This window comes from Lepisma saccharinum, chromosome 15 (assembly GCF_977018435.1).
Source record: "Lepisma saccharinum chromosome 15, izLepSacc3.1, whole genome shotgun sequence".
Taxonomy (NCBI): domain Eukaryota; kingdom Metazoa; phylum Arthropoda; class Insecta; order Zygentoma; family Lepismatidae; genus Lepisma; species Lepisma saccharinum.
Window position 1 is genome coordinate 15967185 of NC_139243.1, and position 15398 is coordinate 15982582.

The 15398-nt window shown below is 38.4% G+C and overlaps 1 protein-coding gene across 2 annotated transcripts in view; it reads right to left on the reverse strand.

Annotated features, from left to right (window-relative positions):
- Positions 1 to 15398, reverse strand: part of LOC145999610 (uncharacterized) — a 120665-nt gene that overhangs the window by 92023 nt on the left and 13244 nt on the right. For both annotated transcript variants that reach the window (XM_083136677.1, XM_083136678.1), the window contains exons 2-3: positions 6368 to 6525; positions 1191 to 1915 (exon numbers count right to left, since the gene is read on the reverse strand). In XM_083136677.1, the coding sequence (XP_082992803.1) occupies positions 1191 to 1915; positions 6368 to 6442 (800 nt within the window). In that variant the 5' untranslated portion in view covers positions 6443 to 6525. The remainder of the gene's footprint in view (positions 1 to 1190; positions 1916 to 6367; positions 6526 to 15398) is intronic.

Sequence of the window (15398 nt, forward strand, 5' to 3'; positions counted from 1 at the left end):
GAAGACATGTTTCAGCCATGATGATGTATTAGTGGAAGTTTACGTTCGTGCACTTTTGAAGTTACACAGCCTAAACGGTGACAGTAAGTTGGAACTGGCTGTCCTTTCTGACAAAATGGAGTCACAGTTACAAGCATTGAGCACGTTTGGAGTAAAGTCAGACAAGTGTGCTGCAATGTTATACCCTCTTGTTGAGTCATGTTTACCTGAAGAATTTTTGCGAGTGTGGCAGAGTAGTGCTGCAAATTCCACAGATTCTAACTTGGAGAGTCGACTGGAAGATATAATGTCTTTCCTGAAGAAAGAAGTGGGAAATGAAGAAAAAATAGCACTTGCTGTAGATGGGTTTGATCTGAAGAGAAAGAAGGAACGTAGTAGTCATACTGAATCTACCCATAGCAGCTGAATTGATTAATTGCAAGGGGGATTCTTCAAAGTGCCTATTTTGTGGTGATTCGCATGTTAGTGAGGAGTGTGTGAAGGCAATTGGTCCTTTTCAGAAAAAGCTAAGGTGCTTAGGGAAAAAAGGGTCATGTTACAGATGTTTGAAGAAAGGCCACCTTAGTCGAAACTGTAGAGTAAAATTAAAATGCAGCACTTACAAGGGGCAGCATGTTGAAGTGATGTGCTCTGGTCAAAGGACTAAGCAGGGAACAGGCTTTCCAGGGAAGCAGACTAAGTTATAGATGGTTGTTGAAAATTCCTTGATGAATAATGAACATGTTGAAACGTTTCTGCAACATTAGTTGTAAAGATAAGAGGACAAAGTGCTGAAAAATATGCAAGAGCAATCATTGATACTGGTTCGCAACGATCCTACATTTGTACATCTACAGCAAAGAAAATGAATTATGAGGTTGTAAAAAGGGAAAATGCATCCATTCCCAGGAGGATTGAGGCAGTTCTCAAAGCCAAAGGTGGTCCCACACCATAGTAGGTGGAGGTTCATATTATTTTGTCCAACCCCTGTATGTCTAAAGATATCATAACAAATTTTATCCCAATCTGACATAGTGGGGTGGACAGACACTCCTGGACAATCTTGTATGGAATTACCAGTAACTCTGCAGCACTGGTGGCACAATACAGAAATTACATGAATCATAACCTACAAGCAATAAGGTCCAATTTTGAACCTTAGTACTGCCACGCTCATTTTCAATCCTTGTACTAAAATTTTCTTCACCTACCTTTCTGCAGGATCTGCCACTTCACCTTCCCCTTCATCAGGATTCTCTACACTATACTTCATGCCTTTATCTTCACTTAAAATTAATTCACCATTGTCACTGTCCTCAGCTGGCATTTTTTTAACAAGTTGTCCATGATCACATGGATAAAATCCTTCACTTTTAGGAACATTTTGCCCACTAGGAACTTCCTGAGTTCTGCCTTCAAATTGAATCCAACTATTATCACTCACACTTTCTACTTTATAAACTGAAGTTTCTTCCATGTACTCACTAGACAGTTTGCTGTCAACAGAAACATCCTGTATGCACTGATTAGATTGTTTGATGTCAACAGAAGCATCCTGTATGCACTGATTAGATGGTTTGATGTCAACAGAAGCATCCTGTATGTACTTCTTAGATGGTTTGATGTCAACAGAAGCATCCTCTATGCACTCATTAGATGGTTTGATGTCAGCAGAAGCATCCTGTATGCACTGATTAGATGGTTTGATGTCAACAAAGATATCAACATCAGGAGTCTCCTTGAATGATTCTGTTTCAGTCTTGACACACGACTCATCCGGAAGCCACACATTCTCCAGAGATGTTTGTTCACAAACTAATGGATCGGAACTTTCTGTTTCAGACTTTATGAGCATTTCCACAGGAGAGGAACCTGTGTCAGACACTTGAGCAGCCAAATTTTCTTCACTATCATCAGACCAGGATGCAGAAGCCTTCTGAAATACAATCACAAACAGTGCAGATTAAAATTATGATCTTTAATTTAAATTTCTTCTTTAATTTCTTAAAAATTCTATCAAATTTAAATTTAAATCACAGATTATTAAAAAAAAAAACACCCCAGAAACTCTGCACACTGCATGCCTTAAGACTTTCTAAAAAAAAGGGGATGTGAGGTTTGATACACCCTAGTGGATACAGGGGTAAAGAAAATTGGCTATAACCAGATGTAGCACCTCTTTTGAATGTCAAACGTGGCGTGCTCTATTGTGAAGTCCCCCCATGCATATTGCACCCTGCCATTAAGGCACATGTAGGAGATAGAGCTACACACATTCTCAATCTTGGTTCACTATGGAGGTGATGTGATCAGCACCATTCTCCAGCTGCCTTTACCACCAGGTACCTATTTATTTGAGGCTGGGTGAACCTCAGAGGAGCTTTATGCATGGACCAGGCTGGAAAATTCCAACCTCAGACCACCACCCTGGGAATCGAACCTGGATCGCTCTAATGGTAGTCATATGTCATACCTACAAGATCACGACAGCACCAAACATGCACTATGGTTTCTGTAAAAAGGCAGATGGGCAGAGACTTGAATAGACAGGCAGAATATTGGAAATAATACAGAAGGTAGTCAGCATGTTTTAGGGGGCAGTAGCAAAAGAGCTAAACTAAAGTTGAGGATAAAAATAAAACAGAGGAACTTAAAATTGGGGTTCCAGTGTGTGTGTGATCCGATTTTATGTAAAATATACAAAAATAAAATGCAGTGTTTTGATCTTCTAAACAAAGGTTTCCTTTAGAAATGTTGTTTGACAAACTACATTTGTCCTAACTTTCAAGCTCCTCATTTTACAAAGTTCCTGATGAACACTCATGTTATAAGTAGGGCCCGGGACTTTATAACATATTTTTTATTTGGCATCGGCTCGTGTACTGGGGTTAGATCTTTACATATCTGATGAAAATGAGCCGAAATATACCAACTTGATAAAGCATATTTTGACATATTTTTCCAATTTCGTGTATTTACAAAATATTTCTGTATAATTTCATAATTGTCTTGCATATACTCTGTTATTTTATAATTTTTCTTCATATATTCAGCGCAACTGATAGTTCATATTATCGATGCCAGGATAAGTAAATTACGAACGAAGAATGTAAAAGCAGATGCAGTCTTTTCTTACCAACTAAAAATAGAACAATAATACCCCCCTTTTTTATCCCGCCGAAAATTAATAGCCATGCAAACATTATTGAGGGAAAATGTTCTCTCATTGTTGTGCAGGATTCTGGCTTCATTTAATACTCCACCCTCACTCTAGTCGATCTTCCCTGGAAGATACTGAATCCCGTATTATGAGAAATTCGAAAGTACTGTTGTGCATATTTTTGGATTTACTGGGAATATTTCTACCTTTTTCTGACATATTTTTCAATTTTTATGACATAATTACATACATATTTTACAGTTTTATAGGACATAAAGGTCCGGGCCCTAGTTATAAGATTGAAAAGTTGAATGTAGTGTTTTTTTATTACACACTCTAGGTACGGCTTTTATTACTAGTATTTTATTATGATGAGTGCATTAACATAGACACAGTGGCATCGCGTGCGCTTCACATACGGGTGTTCACAATATTTTTTTATACTCAATGAAAATTAACTCCTCTTCCTTGTATTGATTGATTGATTTAGTTTATTTTACTTCGCGTTTTGTGCCTCTTGGCTAATTTCCGAAGATGGGGATGAGTGATGAAATGATGAAATTGATGAATGGACATACACAAACAACCAAGCCCGAGCAGGATTCGAACTCAGGACCCTTGGCGATGTGATAACGATGTGATAACCACTCGACCACAGGGTCCGGCTCCTCTTCCTTGTAACTTCATCTTCAATTGAAAAAGTAAGAATAATCAGTTCAACTTATTTTCAACAATTTCCCCCAAAAATCATGCTATATTTTAAGTAATAAAATAATTTTATTCAATTAACACCCTTTTAATTATGTAATTTACAATTAGTAATGGCTAGTGCAAACTAATTAGTATAACAAGCAATCTCAGGTATGTACAACGCAAGACTACCATACTTCGCAATCTACTTTCTATTATTACACCGACCATATGTTAACCAACGACATTCATTCAGCATTGAAACCATGTACATCGTTAGCGGGACAGAGGGGAGGACACGTCCAGTCCAGAAAAAATGTATGTTGTGTATTAAGATATTTGGGTATTATACAGAATGTCCCCCCACCACTCACAATAACTTTCTTGCGATGCTTATGATTGAAGTATCAGTCAATTATTTGGGTATTATACAGAAAGTCCCCCCACTCACAATAACTTTCTTGCGATGCTTATGATTGAAGTATCAGTCAATTATTTGGGTATTATACAGAATGTCTCCCCCCCACTCACAATAACTTGCTTGCGATGCTTATGATTGAAGTATCAGTCAATGTGACATTGCTCATATTCTTTCTTTCCTTCTTCCTTCCTTTTCCTCCTAGCATCATTTTGCCATGGTTTAGACAGGTTGATTTTCGACCATTTAATGCAAGGGTTCCCAAACCTCTTTGCTTCACGGCACCCTTAGTGTTTCAAGATTTTTCCACAGCGCCCAGAATGTAGCCCTCTCTAACATTTGCAATGCTCAGTTACTTGTAAGATTGCATGCCTTAAGTTAAAAATTAAACACGTATTTCAAATTCAGAAACATTTCATATGTAAAAATGTACTAAATAAGCACATATTTGAAACATTCATAGCATTGACTAACAATTCAGTGATAATATTGGAACATTTCACAGTGCCCCTGGAAGTCAATCACGGTGCCCCAGGGTGCATACTTTGGGAACCACTGATTTAAAGTGTATAGTAACATCTGTTCATCGTCGTCATTAACATGTTTACCCATCGTTGCCTTGTAATCGAGGGGTCCCAGGTTCGATACCCGGTGGAGGCACATAGTGATTCAGATCCCACTTAAAACTGTAGGTCCAGTGGGACTTAAAACACCAAATCAATTGATCAAACATATTTACCATCCTTGATCTTATGCATTGCATGAAACAAATCATTCCAGAAGCAGTCTTTTGGAAGCGAGTCGCTTGTATATGTGCAAATGGTAACAAACGCCCAGGATGTGTACTTTGCCCATCCATGCATTTGAGTGAATTGATCTATTACAAGAACTGTCTGATGAACAAAGAATAACAATTCTCTTTTAGATATATTTATATATTTTTTAAATGTATCTATTGCAAACAAGACTACTTACTGATTTGCCCGAATAGTGGCTAAAGAAAGTGCACGTTTAGTGTGTGTTCTTTAGCCACTTATTCGGGCAAATCAGTAAGTAGTCTCGTTTGCAATAGATACATTTGCACACGAACTCGCTCCTGAAGGATGACCAGCCGAAGCCTATAATTGAGCTCTAGATATTACACAGAAAATAAAATTCTCACTGTGGGTCGAGTAATTGAACGCTACACACCGGCACACAATGCATTTAATAACAATATCAAGAGAAATAATAAAAATTAAATTCTACATATGCAACTATGTAGCGCAGACTGTCTCGAGTCCCCATAGACAAGACTTGTATATGCTGCGCTCTGGTGCCGAATGCAAGAAGTATTGCCGCTTGCATCAGGTTTTGTGTTCGCACAGCGGAGTGAACATTTTCGGGGTATAGTGGCCAAGAGCCCCTTACCTGCCAGTTTGATGTAAAAAGCACAGCAATTGTGTTCAACGCAATACGTGGAACACCGTAGGAGTCATTGTTACCAACTATCTAAAAAAGTTATCAGACGTGAAGGACATCGTGTCAGAGTAAATTGTGTGTATATACTCTAACATCAAAGAAGGATTTTTTCGAATATATATATATATGTGTGTGTGTGTGTGTGTGTGCATTTAATATGTACGTAATTTAAAACATATACATGAGTGTTCACGTGCTCATGTGAACATTATCAGGTGACGTGCCTTCATAGACATTTATCAAGAATGCATGGTAAAATATATTGAACACATGCAACTCTTGCACATTATGTTACTCAATTGAATTTTAAATATATTCTTAAACATGGCAATATCTTGTTCTGATTGCATTCCTCATGTATTTTAAAATTGTTTTACGATGAGGTCCATGCCACACAAAAAATTGATTTGCTGTGCAAAACAGGAGAAAATAGTGTAATATGAAACACAATTTTATTCACAAGAACCCTGATAATTACATATCCCTTTCACAGTGGATCTTCAAGAAAGTATACACGATTCCATTATTAGTAACAGCAGGTGTAAAAATAATACTCTTCATTCCTTAGAAATACATCTATTACCACACCAAGAGCAAATAAGATTTGACTGTATTTTTTAGTATGTAACAACTTCATCAAGTAAAAATATTAACTTTACCTCAAAGCCCATCTCCCCTCTCTGCTTCTCTTCTGATGGGATTTCATTCAGAAGGTTTTCTGATTCAGAAGACATGTTATGGAAGTCCTGCCAATATTCTCTAGCTTGTCTATGCACAGATAGCACATGAACATTGGCAAACTGTCATCCTCTGAAACCTAGAATGAAGAAAACTGAAGTCATAAGTAGGGTAGGGTTGGGACATGGGTATTTAGACACTGAGTAGCTAACTGAAATTTGGTTAAATACTGGATATTTATGAAAACTTTAGTCATCTACCAAGAGCCTCCGTAGCTCAGTTTGTAGAGCATCTGGCTATCACTCAGAAGATCTAGGCTCATCTCACGGCAGGTGATCTGCACAAGGAAATTTTCCAGTCATTTCCCTGTTTCTGCATGGCTCTGAGGTTCGCCCAGCCTCGTATGAATGGGTACCTGCAGGCAATGCTGGAAGGTAAAGGCAGCCAGGTAGGTTATTGATCATCATCACAAATACGGACAACAAAGTTTTGTATATTTCTATTTGCATTATTACGTGGCCCCGGCGCCCACCCAGCATCGAATGACATGGGTACCTGGGGGAAACCCTGGGGGGTAAAGATGGTCAGGGGCGTGGTGCTGATCACATCACCTCCACTCACTACTGGATCAAGAAAGTGTGGGGCATTACCCCCACACCCCCTATATGCCTTCATGGCATGGTGCTAAGCACAGGGGAGCACTTTACCTTTTTTTATTTGTATTATATTTTGGTCATTCCAGTATTATATCATCACTTTCCTACTTCACATCTCTTATTCAGGGTGGTCACTTTAGGGCCATGATAAAATACAAGTACAAATACTGGCCTAAGGCAAACTTTTAAAAAATTCAAGGATATAAGCAGATGTTTTCTCTATTTCAAGCTTACATGTTACCACCTCTAACCCCCACACACAAATATATTAATAATATAAAGGGTTTGCGTGATTACAACGTATCAACAAAATACTAATTCAATTAAATGGCATACGTACATACACAGACACAGACATTTCTACATATCTAATAGATAATTTCAGTTTACATTTGCCATTTCACTTGTTCATGCTCGAAATACATACATCTACAAACACAAGTCACAAATGTTAAGGAATATATTAATCAAGAATGAATCAAATCGAATGCAAGAAGTGAAAGCGAGTGGACGTGTTTTCGTTTGTCTCCAGCGGCCAGTCAAGTGGAATGTGATAGGTATCACCGTGATGCAGTGGCGGCAGGCGATCGGCCTCTTCCAAGCTGCTTGGCAATCAGGTTTCCAAGGCAAAGTAGGAAGTGATTTTCGAAGAAATACATGCTATGTCGCATATGGATTGGTGGTGTTAACGTTATTGCTTATAGGCAGAATTGAGCAGAACCCAGGCCCACGTTGATGTCCAGAGCGAACTTTTCGAACTGAAGCAAGTTATGCTCCAGGTGAAAAGCTCGAATGAAGCTATTATGTGCGAAGTGAAGCAACTATCTGTCACTGTGAGCAGACTGGTAGGAAGAATGGAAAAAATCGAGGCCGGAACAGACCAACTCAAGTTAGATGTAAGTGAAGTGCAGTCCTATGTTCGATCTCTGGAGGATCATATAGATGACATTGAGAATAGGTCACGGCAGCAGAACCTTGTTTTTCATGGTGTTCCGGAAAAAGCACGCAAAACGTGGGATGAATCAGCAAACACGGTGGGAGACTTAATAACAAACAGACTCCATCTCTCCTTACTGTCGGACTCCATCCAAAGAGCCCATCGTACAGGGAGCACGCACTCAGGAAAACCCCGGGCCCTTCGTGTGTAAGTTTTTGCGGGATACAACAAAGAAGGAAGTTTTAAAACATAGTAACAAACTCAAAGGCACCAACATTTATATCAAACAGGACTACTCCTTTGCTGTTCGTCAACAGAGGCAGCGACTGAAGAAGCATCTCTTCGAAGCCAGGCAACAAGGATGCAAAGCCCATCTCACGTACAAGTACCTCAATGTAAACGGTAAAAAGTATTCCATATGGGACCTGGAAGACAACCAGAGCGATTATGTAGGAGTTGCTGAGACACAAAATTATTTGGCCACTTCGTTTTACAAGAACCAGGCTCTCCCCTCCCCCCTCAACATTGGAAATCTGACAACATCGGAGGAAGCAAGAGCGACAGCGTCCACACTTTCGTCTGCAAACCAGTGCAAGCAACAGGCTCCCCCCTCCACTAATCACCCACCTGTGACAAGAAAGGAAGAGGACAATGGGCATCTTCGACAAATAGGTCAAGATTCCACCCCTCCTCTAGCTCAATGGTACCCCCAGGCGCCAAGGCAACAACCTACAGAGAATTTGAAGCAAGGAACGCGGATTCGAGAAATATAAACAAGAAAGTGTGCGTGCCTGTTTGGAACAGGTAGGATGTTTTGATGTAGTGTATCAAAATGTTAGGGGGCTACGCACTAAAATGCAGTTATTTCTTAATAACATATTGTGTAACGACTATAATGCCGTGGCTATTACGGAAACATGGCTCACCGACAAACATGCTAATGCTGAAATATTTGATGATCGTTACAATGTGTTTAGAAGCGATAGAAGTGCTTGTAACTCAGGGGAAAATTTGGGTGGGGGTGTGCTCTTGGTTGTTCAGAAGCAATACACGGCAGCGCTTATATGTAAGTATGATGAAAATCCTGATATTGATTCTGTGATCCTGAAAATTAAAATTCAGGGACTGCCATCACAATACGCCTGTGTAGTTTATATCACACCATGCTGCAATAGTAATTCATACGATTTATTCTATGATATTATTGAAAGACATTGTGGACCCGCGCATAACATTCTCCTCATAGGTGATTTTAATATTCCATGCATAACAAACAATAACTACAATCTTATTGAGTCAACTCCCATTTGTCGCGACCTGTATAATTTTATGTGTTTCCATCAATTGCAAAGTATAAACAATATTCAAAATAGCAACAACAAAACCCTAGATCTCGAACTTACAAACGTTCCCAACCTGCAACTGACACGAGAGCTGGACCCCCTGGTACCCGAGGACAAACAACATTTTAGAAGCGAAACATGTAAAGCAAACAAGCTGTAAACACTCACAGGGCAATTTCTCTTACAACTTTAAAAAGGCTGTTTTTCAGAAACTGTACCATAAATTATCTGCTGTTAACTGGGAGATCTTAAAGTTTTCCAATGATGTTAATAGAATGGTAGACATGTTTTATGATGTAATGTACGAATGAATGTGTCCCTTTAAGACACATTAAAGTGCCAAAATATCCTAGCTGGTTTACGACTAGTATAATTAAGAAAATTAAATCAAAGGCGTACCACCACAAAAAGTGGAAACAAAGTGTAGGTGACCCAACTTACCATGCTAATAAATTTAGAGGAATTAGATCACTAGTAAAAAAAAAGAAATATCAGCTGCATATGATAACTATGTATTAAATGTTGAAAATAATATGCAGGATGACCCTTCTCTCTTTTGGACATATATAAATAGTAAAAAACGTGACAAACCAAAACACCCTGTTTCTGAGGATCGTGAGCCCCTACCAAACGTAAACGTGGTTGCAGAAGAATTTGCGAAACACGTTCAGTCTGCGTACACAGGCAATGGGTCCATGTACAATATTGAAATTATGACAGAGCATTCACAAAGTAGAGTGCTAGACATACTGAATATTCAAGAAATCAGTATAAATGAAATCGAAAATGCTATCAAAAAGTTAAAACTAAAGAAGTCCGCTAGACCTGATAAAATCCCACCATACATTTTCAAAAGTTGCGCTGATATTTTAAAGTTTCCTCTGTCTATCATCTTCAACTCTGTCCTATCATGTATGGGACAATCCATGTCACATGGTCCAATCCATGTTGCTCGACAATTGTTAAAAAATCTATTTTTTTCTGTGCAGTTACTTTATATATGTATATACAGTAAACTCTCATTTATCCGTACTTCTGCATATGCTTATTTGTAGGTATAACTTTGTGTTAATATTAAAGGTACTTATAATGAAATCTTAAAATCCTAATTTTTGGTACATAATATATTCATACCGAACTGTTATGGTGAGGGATTGTATATTTTTATCAGGTCCCCCACCAGAAATATCTACCTGTGAAAGGTGCACTTTTCTCACTTTTCTAACTTTTTAATCATTTCTAGAAAAAAAGGGGGGCATGTCTAAGGGTTGAAACTTGGTGAATGAGCACATCTATATCAGAGCTCTTTATCCAGTAAAGCTCAACTTCCTGACCATTTCCCTTCTTGCAAATATTATCTGCTAAAATCAGGACTTCTAGTGTCAATGACCTACTTTTTCAAATGTAAATTTCACCCTTTCATAAATCATATGTAACAATGACTAATACACAGTCTTGTAGCTTACAGTTTGCTGATCATTTTGGTTTTTGTTCCACATCGATAGGATAATTAGGGGCTGAGATATTTCAGATTCAGTAACCCCTTACGACACCACCAAATGGCGGATCTTTGAAAACAAATATGGCTGCCACTTGAAACCTACAGCCACTAAAATTAAAATAATGACTGTCTTCAACTAACAACATGGTACAGTAACTGCACAGAAAAATTTAGATTTTTTAAAAATTGTCGAGCAACGATTTTCTCATATCCTGGACCACTTGACATGGATTGACCCCTATGCAGTTTCCTGATAGATGGAAAGTGACTGCTATATGTCCAATTCAAAAGTCGGGTGAAAACAATACAATACAAAACTACCGTCCTATTTCTATTTTATCCACTCCCACGAAAATACTAGAACAAATACTATACATGCATATTTTTAACCATGTGAAAAATTCCATATCCGAATTTCAACATGGATTCCTACCTAACAGCTCAATTGAAATAAATCTTGGAGAGAAATTGCATTATACAAGTACAGTATTAGACGAAGGGGGCAAGTAGATGTGATATATACTGATCTCTCAAAAGCTTTCGACACAGTAGACCATGACGTACTACTGAGTAAACTAGGTAGCTTTAATTTGTCACACTCCCTAAGAAAACTCATGGCGTCGTACCTAATGAACAGGAAACAGTATGTCACCTACAAAGGCTCCTCATCCGATGAGTTTTTGGTGAGCTCTGGCGTCCCTCAGGGATCAAATATAGGGCCTCTTCTATTTTTGTTGTTAATTAATGATTTACCCGAACATCTGATTGATTCTCGCAAACTCTTGTGCCTCCTTACAATGCGACATAAATAGGTTGAGTGCGTGGTGTTCATATAACAAATTTTCCCTAAATGTTAAAAAGTGCTTCTCTGTTACATACACCAAGCAAAAGATGCCTCTAGATTATCAGTATAAAATAAATAATGTTAACCTTAAAAAAGCAGAAAAGGCAAGAGACCTAGGAATACTTTTTGATTCTAAATTAACATTTGAATGTCATCTGGACAAAGTAATAAACGAAGCGTACAAGTACACAAACCCTAAAAATATTGTATTATTCTCTAGTGCGTACAGAACTCGAATTTGGCACTGTCATATGGAACACAGAAGTTCAAAATCATACCGCAAATTTAGAATGTGTAGTCAAAATTATTGCGATACATGAAATTCAAACTGGAAGGCGAATACCCCAGGTTTGAATCATATACTAACTTAACCTTTTGAGTCCCAAGGCCATTTTCACAAGTAAGCCTCATGGTCCCGAGCCAATTTTGAGCAAAATGCAGTTTCAATTAAATGAGTGTAGATCGGAGACTAATTGCCCTAGAGAGATGAGTTATATACGGTTGTACACAGAATGAACCAGAGATTCAGACTATATGAAATTTATGCAAATTCGGCGTATATATGGAGGGGGAAAGGGGGAAATCCCCTGAAAATACTTTTTTTTTTAAAAAATGGGGTTTCGCCCCACTCCCCCCCCCCCGAAAAAAAAAGTACATGACAGTGTCGACATGCACATGGAAATGATCGCTGACATGTAAGGAACACAAAAATATTTGCATTATTATCATATGACCAATATAACTTGAGTTTTACCCCCCAAAAGGAATGGTCGGCACGCTACTGATTCAAGCTTCAAAATGCAGCGGTACCTTGAAATGACTTTAGCTCAGATACTATTTGCCCTGGAGATATGAACTATATACCGTTGTACGCAGAATGAATCACAGATTCAGACGATATATAATAATTGCACATTCGGCGTACATATGGAGAGGGAAAGGGGGGGAAATTCCCTCAAAAATACTTTTTTTAAAAAAATGGTGTTTCCCCCCACCCCCGAAAAAAATGTCAAAATGCAAAATTTATGCAAATTTGGCATATATATGGAGGGGGAAGGGAGAAAACCCCCAAAAATTATTTTAAAAAATTGTTGAAATGTTTGAAATTTATCTTTTCCCTTGAAAAGAGACGCAAAAGAGAAGTCCCTTTTCCCGCCTTTTCACCTCCATTTGCATGAAGAAAAAAAAAGGTGCAAGAAACATTTCTGTTAAATACATGTGTTAGGAACAATATAAAAAAATCGAAATTCTAGCCAAAAATAGAAAAGTTATAACGTAAAAACTACGACCTTGACACAGCATCTCGTTACGTTTAGGACCGTGAGGCTTACTTTTAGGTATCTCGATCGAGACGCTTCGGATCCAAAAGGTTAATAGAGCAATTCCATATGGACAGACTTGGCCACAGAAGGACAGCCCAAGACCTTATGCTACTTTGGAAAAATTTTAACAGCAAACTTCGATTTCCTCTGTGGCTTTCACAATTCAAAATATGCATTCCGAACAATAAAACGCGACCCAAGCATGGAACCTTCTATGTGAGCAAAGTGCGAACAAATATCATGAAAAGGTCACCTATTACGAGAATGAGAGCGGTCTACAATGCTATGGAGAAAGAGAATAAAAGCATCGATTTGTTCACAATGGCATATTCACAATTCAAGAAAACAATTACGGTTACATTGGCTACAAAAATAGATGGAAATATGTTATGAAACTCTACAGTATTGTTATTCTATGTATTGTATAAGAAATTGTACTATTGCAATATGAACTTTGTAAATTGGTGTAAACCTGTTGAGTTCAATAATAATAAATAAATAAATAAATAAATCAAGAAAAAAAATGTTAATTGTATAACAGGGTGGAAACTCTTGGACCATAACAAAATTCAAGTATAATTCCCAGTTTTCAAGGTGAACTTTCCAAACGTTCAAGGGCATAAGCAGATATTTTCCCTATTTCAACTTTACATACCTCTCACCACCTACGCACACACACACACAAACACTTATATTAATAATATAAATGGTCTGTGCGATTATTCCAATGTATACAAAGATTCTAATTCAATTCAATTGAACAGTGTACACATTTAATTTAAAGTGCGGAGTTTACATTTGCCATTTCGCATATTCAGAAATATTACGGTAAACAGTAATTTAAGAAAATTTGTCAATTGTACAGGAATTTCAAATTACCTAATCAACTTCAAGAAATCAACTGATATTTATCTTACAATAACCTTCTATCTGTCAGATTAATTGTTCTGCAAAGGACACTAACAAAGTTAACGGATTGAGAGTATTATGTTTTATTTTCCACACAGCTCTCTTTTGTTTTCCTTCCTTGATAAAAATAAAAGGAAAACTGTGAAAAACTTGCCTTAAGGAATTAATAGATATGTATAAATTCAATGGGATTTGCATTAATTAAAATTGCAATTTTTCACGTCTACAGAAATAAATTCAAGCAGAATTCACGCATAATTCCCGGAGCCAAAAATTCACGCATAATACCCAGAATTCAAGGAATTCCAGGTGAGTAACCGCCCTGTACAAGAATTTAAAATTCAAATTTTAATTCTTTGAAATTAATTTTCTGTACTTCCAATGGCACTCTAAACGTTGGTAGTGTGTGCTGCAGGCCAATAATATTGGGTTGGTGCGAATGAAATGTCCGGCTCAGGTGCATCATTGCCAAAGGCCAAAAAAATCAAAACTACAATACCTGGTTAATCAAAATAGTCGCTGTCTGCAGCCACACATTTTTGTCTTCGCTCAACCAACAATTGGATTCCATGGCGAAAGAAGTCTGGAGTCTGCGATGCAAAGAACTCCTCAATGGCATGTTGCACCGCCTGATCATCAGCGAAGGTCTTCCCTTTCAGGAAGTGATCGAGATGCCAGAAGAGATGGTAGTCAGTGGGAGAGAGGTCGGGAGAATATGCTGGATGAGGAAGGGTTTCATATTGAAACTCATAGAGAGCCTGCACCGTCCTTTGCGCGTCATGTGGCTGAGCATTGTCGTGCAACATGAGGACACCATGTCTGTGGACCATTGCTGGATGATTGCGGAGAAGTTTGTGGTGCATTTCATGGAGTTCACAACTGTAACGATCTGCATTGATGGTTTCACCTCGCCTGAGAAAGACATGATGGATCACACCCACCATAGACCATACCAGCAACACCTTCCGTGGGTGGAGAGGTGGTTTCAGAAACCGCCCTGGACGTTGATCACGATCCAAACATTGTCCTGATATTTTATGATTGTCATAGCAGATCCATTTTTCATCTGAAGTGACAATTCGATGCAGGAAACCATCCCGGTTGTTCCTTACACTCAAAGAACTGCACATCTCCAGAAGGCGAGTCTTGTTGGCCGGTGTCAAATCATGTGGTATCCATGAGTCCAACTTTTTCACTTTACCGATCGCACGGAGCCGCCGAACGACAGTGGTATGGTGTATGCCTAACTCGTCTGCAATGGCACGAACACTTTTCTGAGGGTCCGCTTCCACGGGGTTCCTGAGGAGCTTATCTGAACATGATGTTGGTCGATGGCCACTGGGTTCATTTTGCAAAGCTGTGTCACCGGAACGAAATTTGACAAACTTTCGGCGAATGGTGCGTTCATTTACCATTCCTAGCCCAAATGCACTGTTAGTGTTTTTGGCGGCTTGCTGAGCAGAATGTCCCAGTTTGAATTCGTAAAGACAAATCACTTGC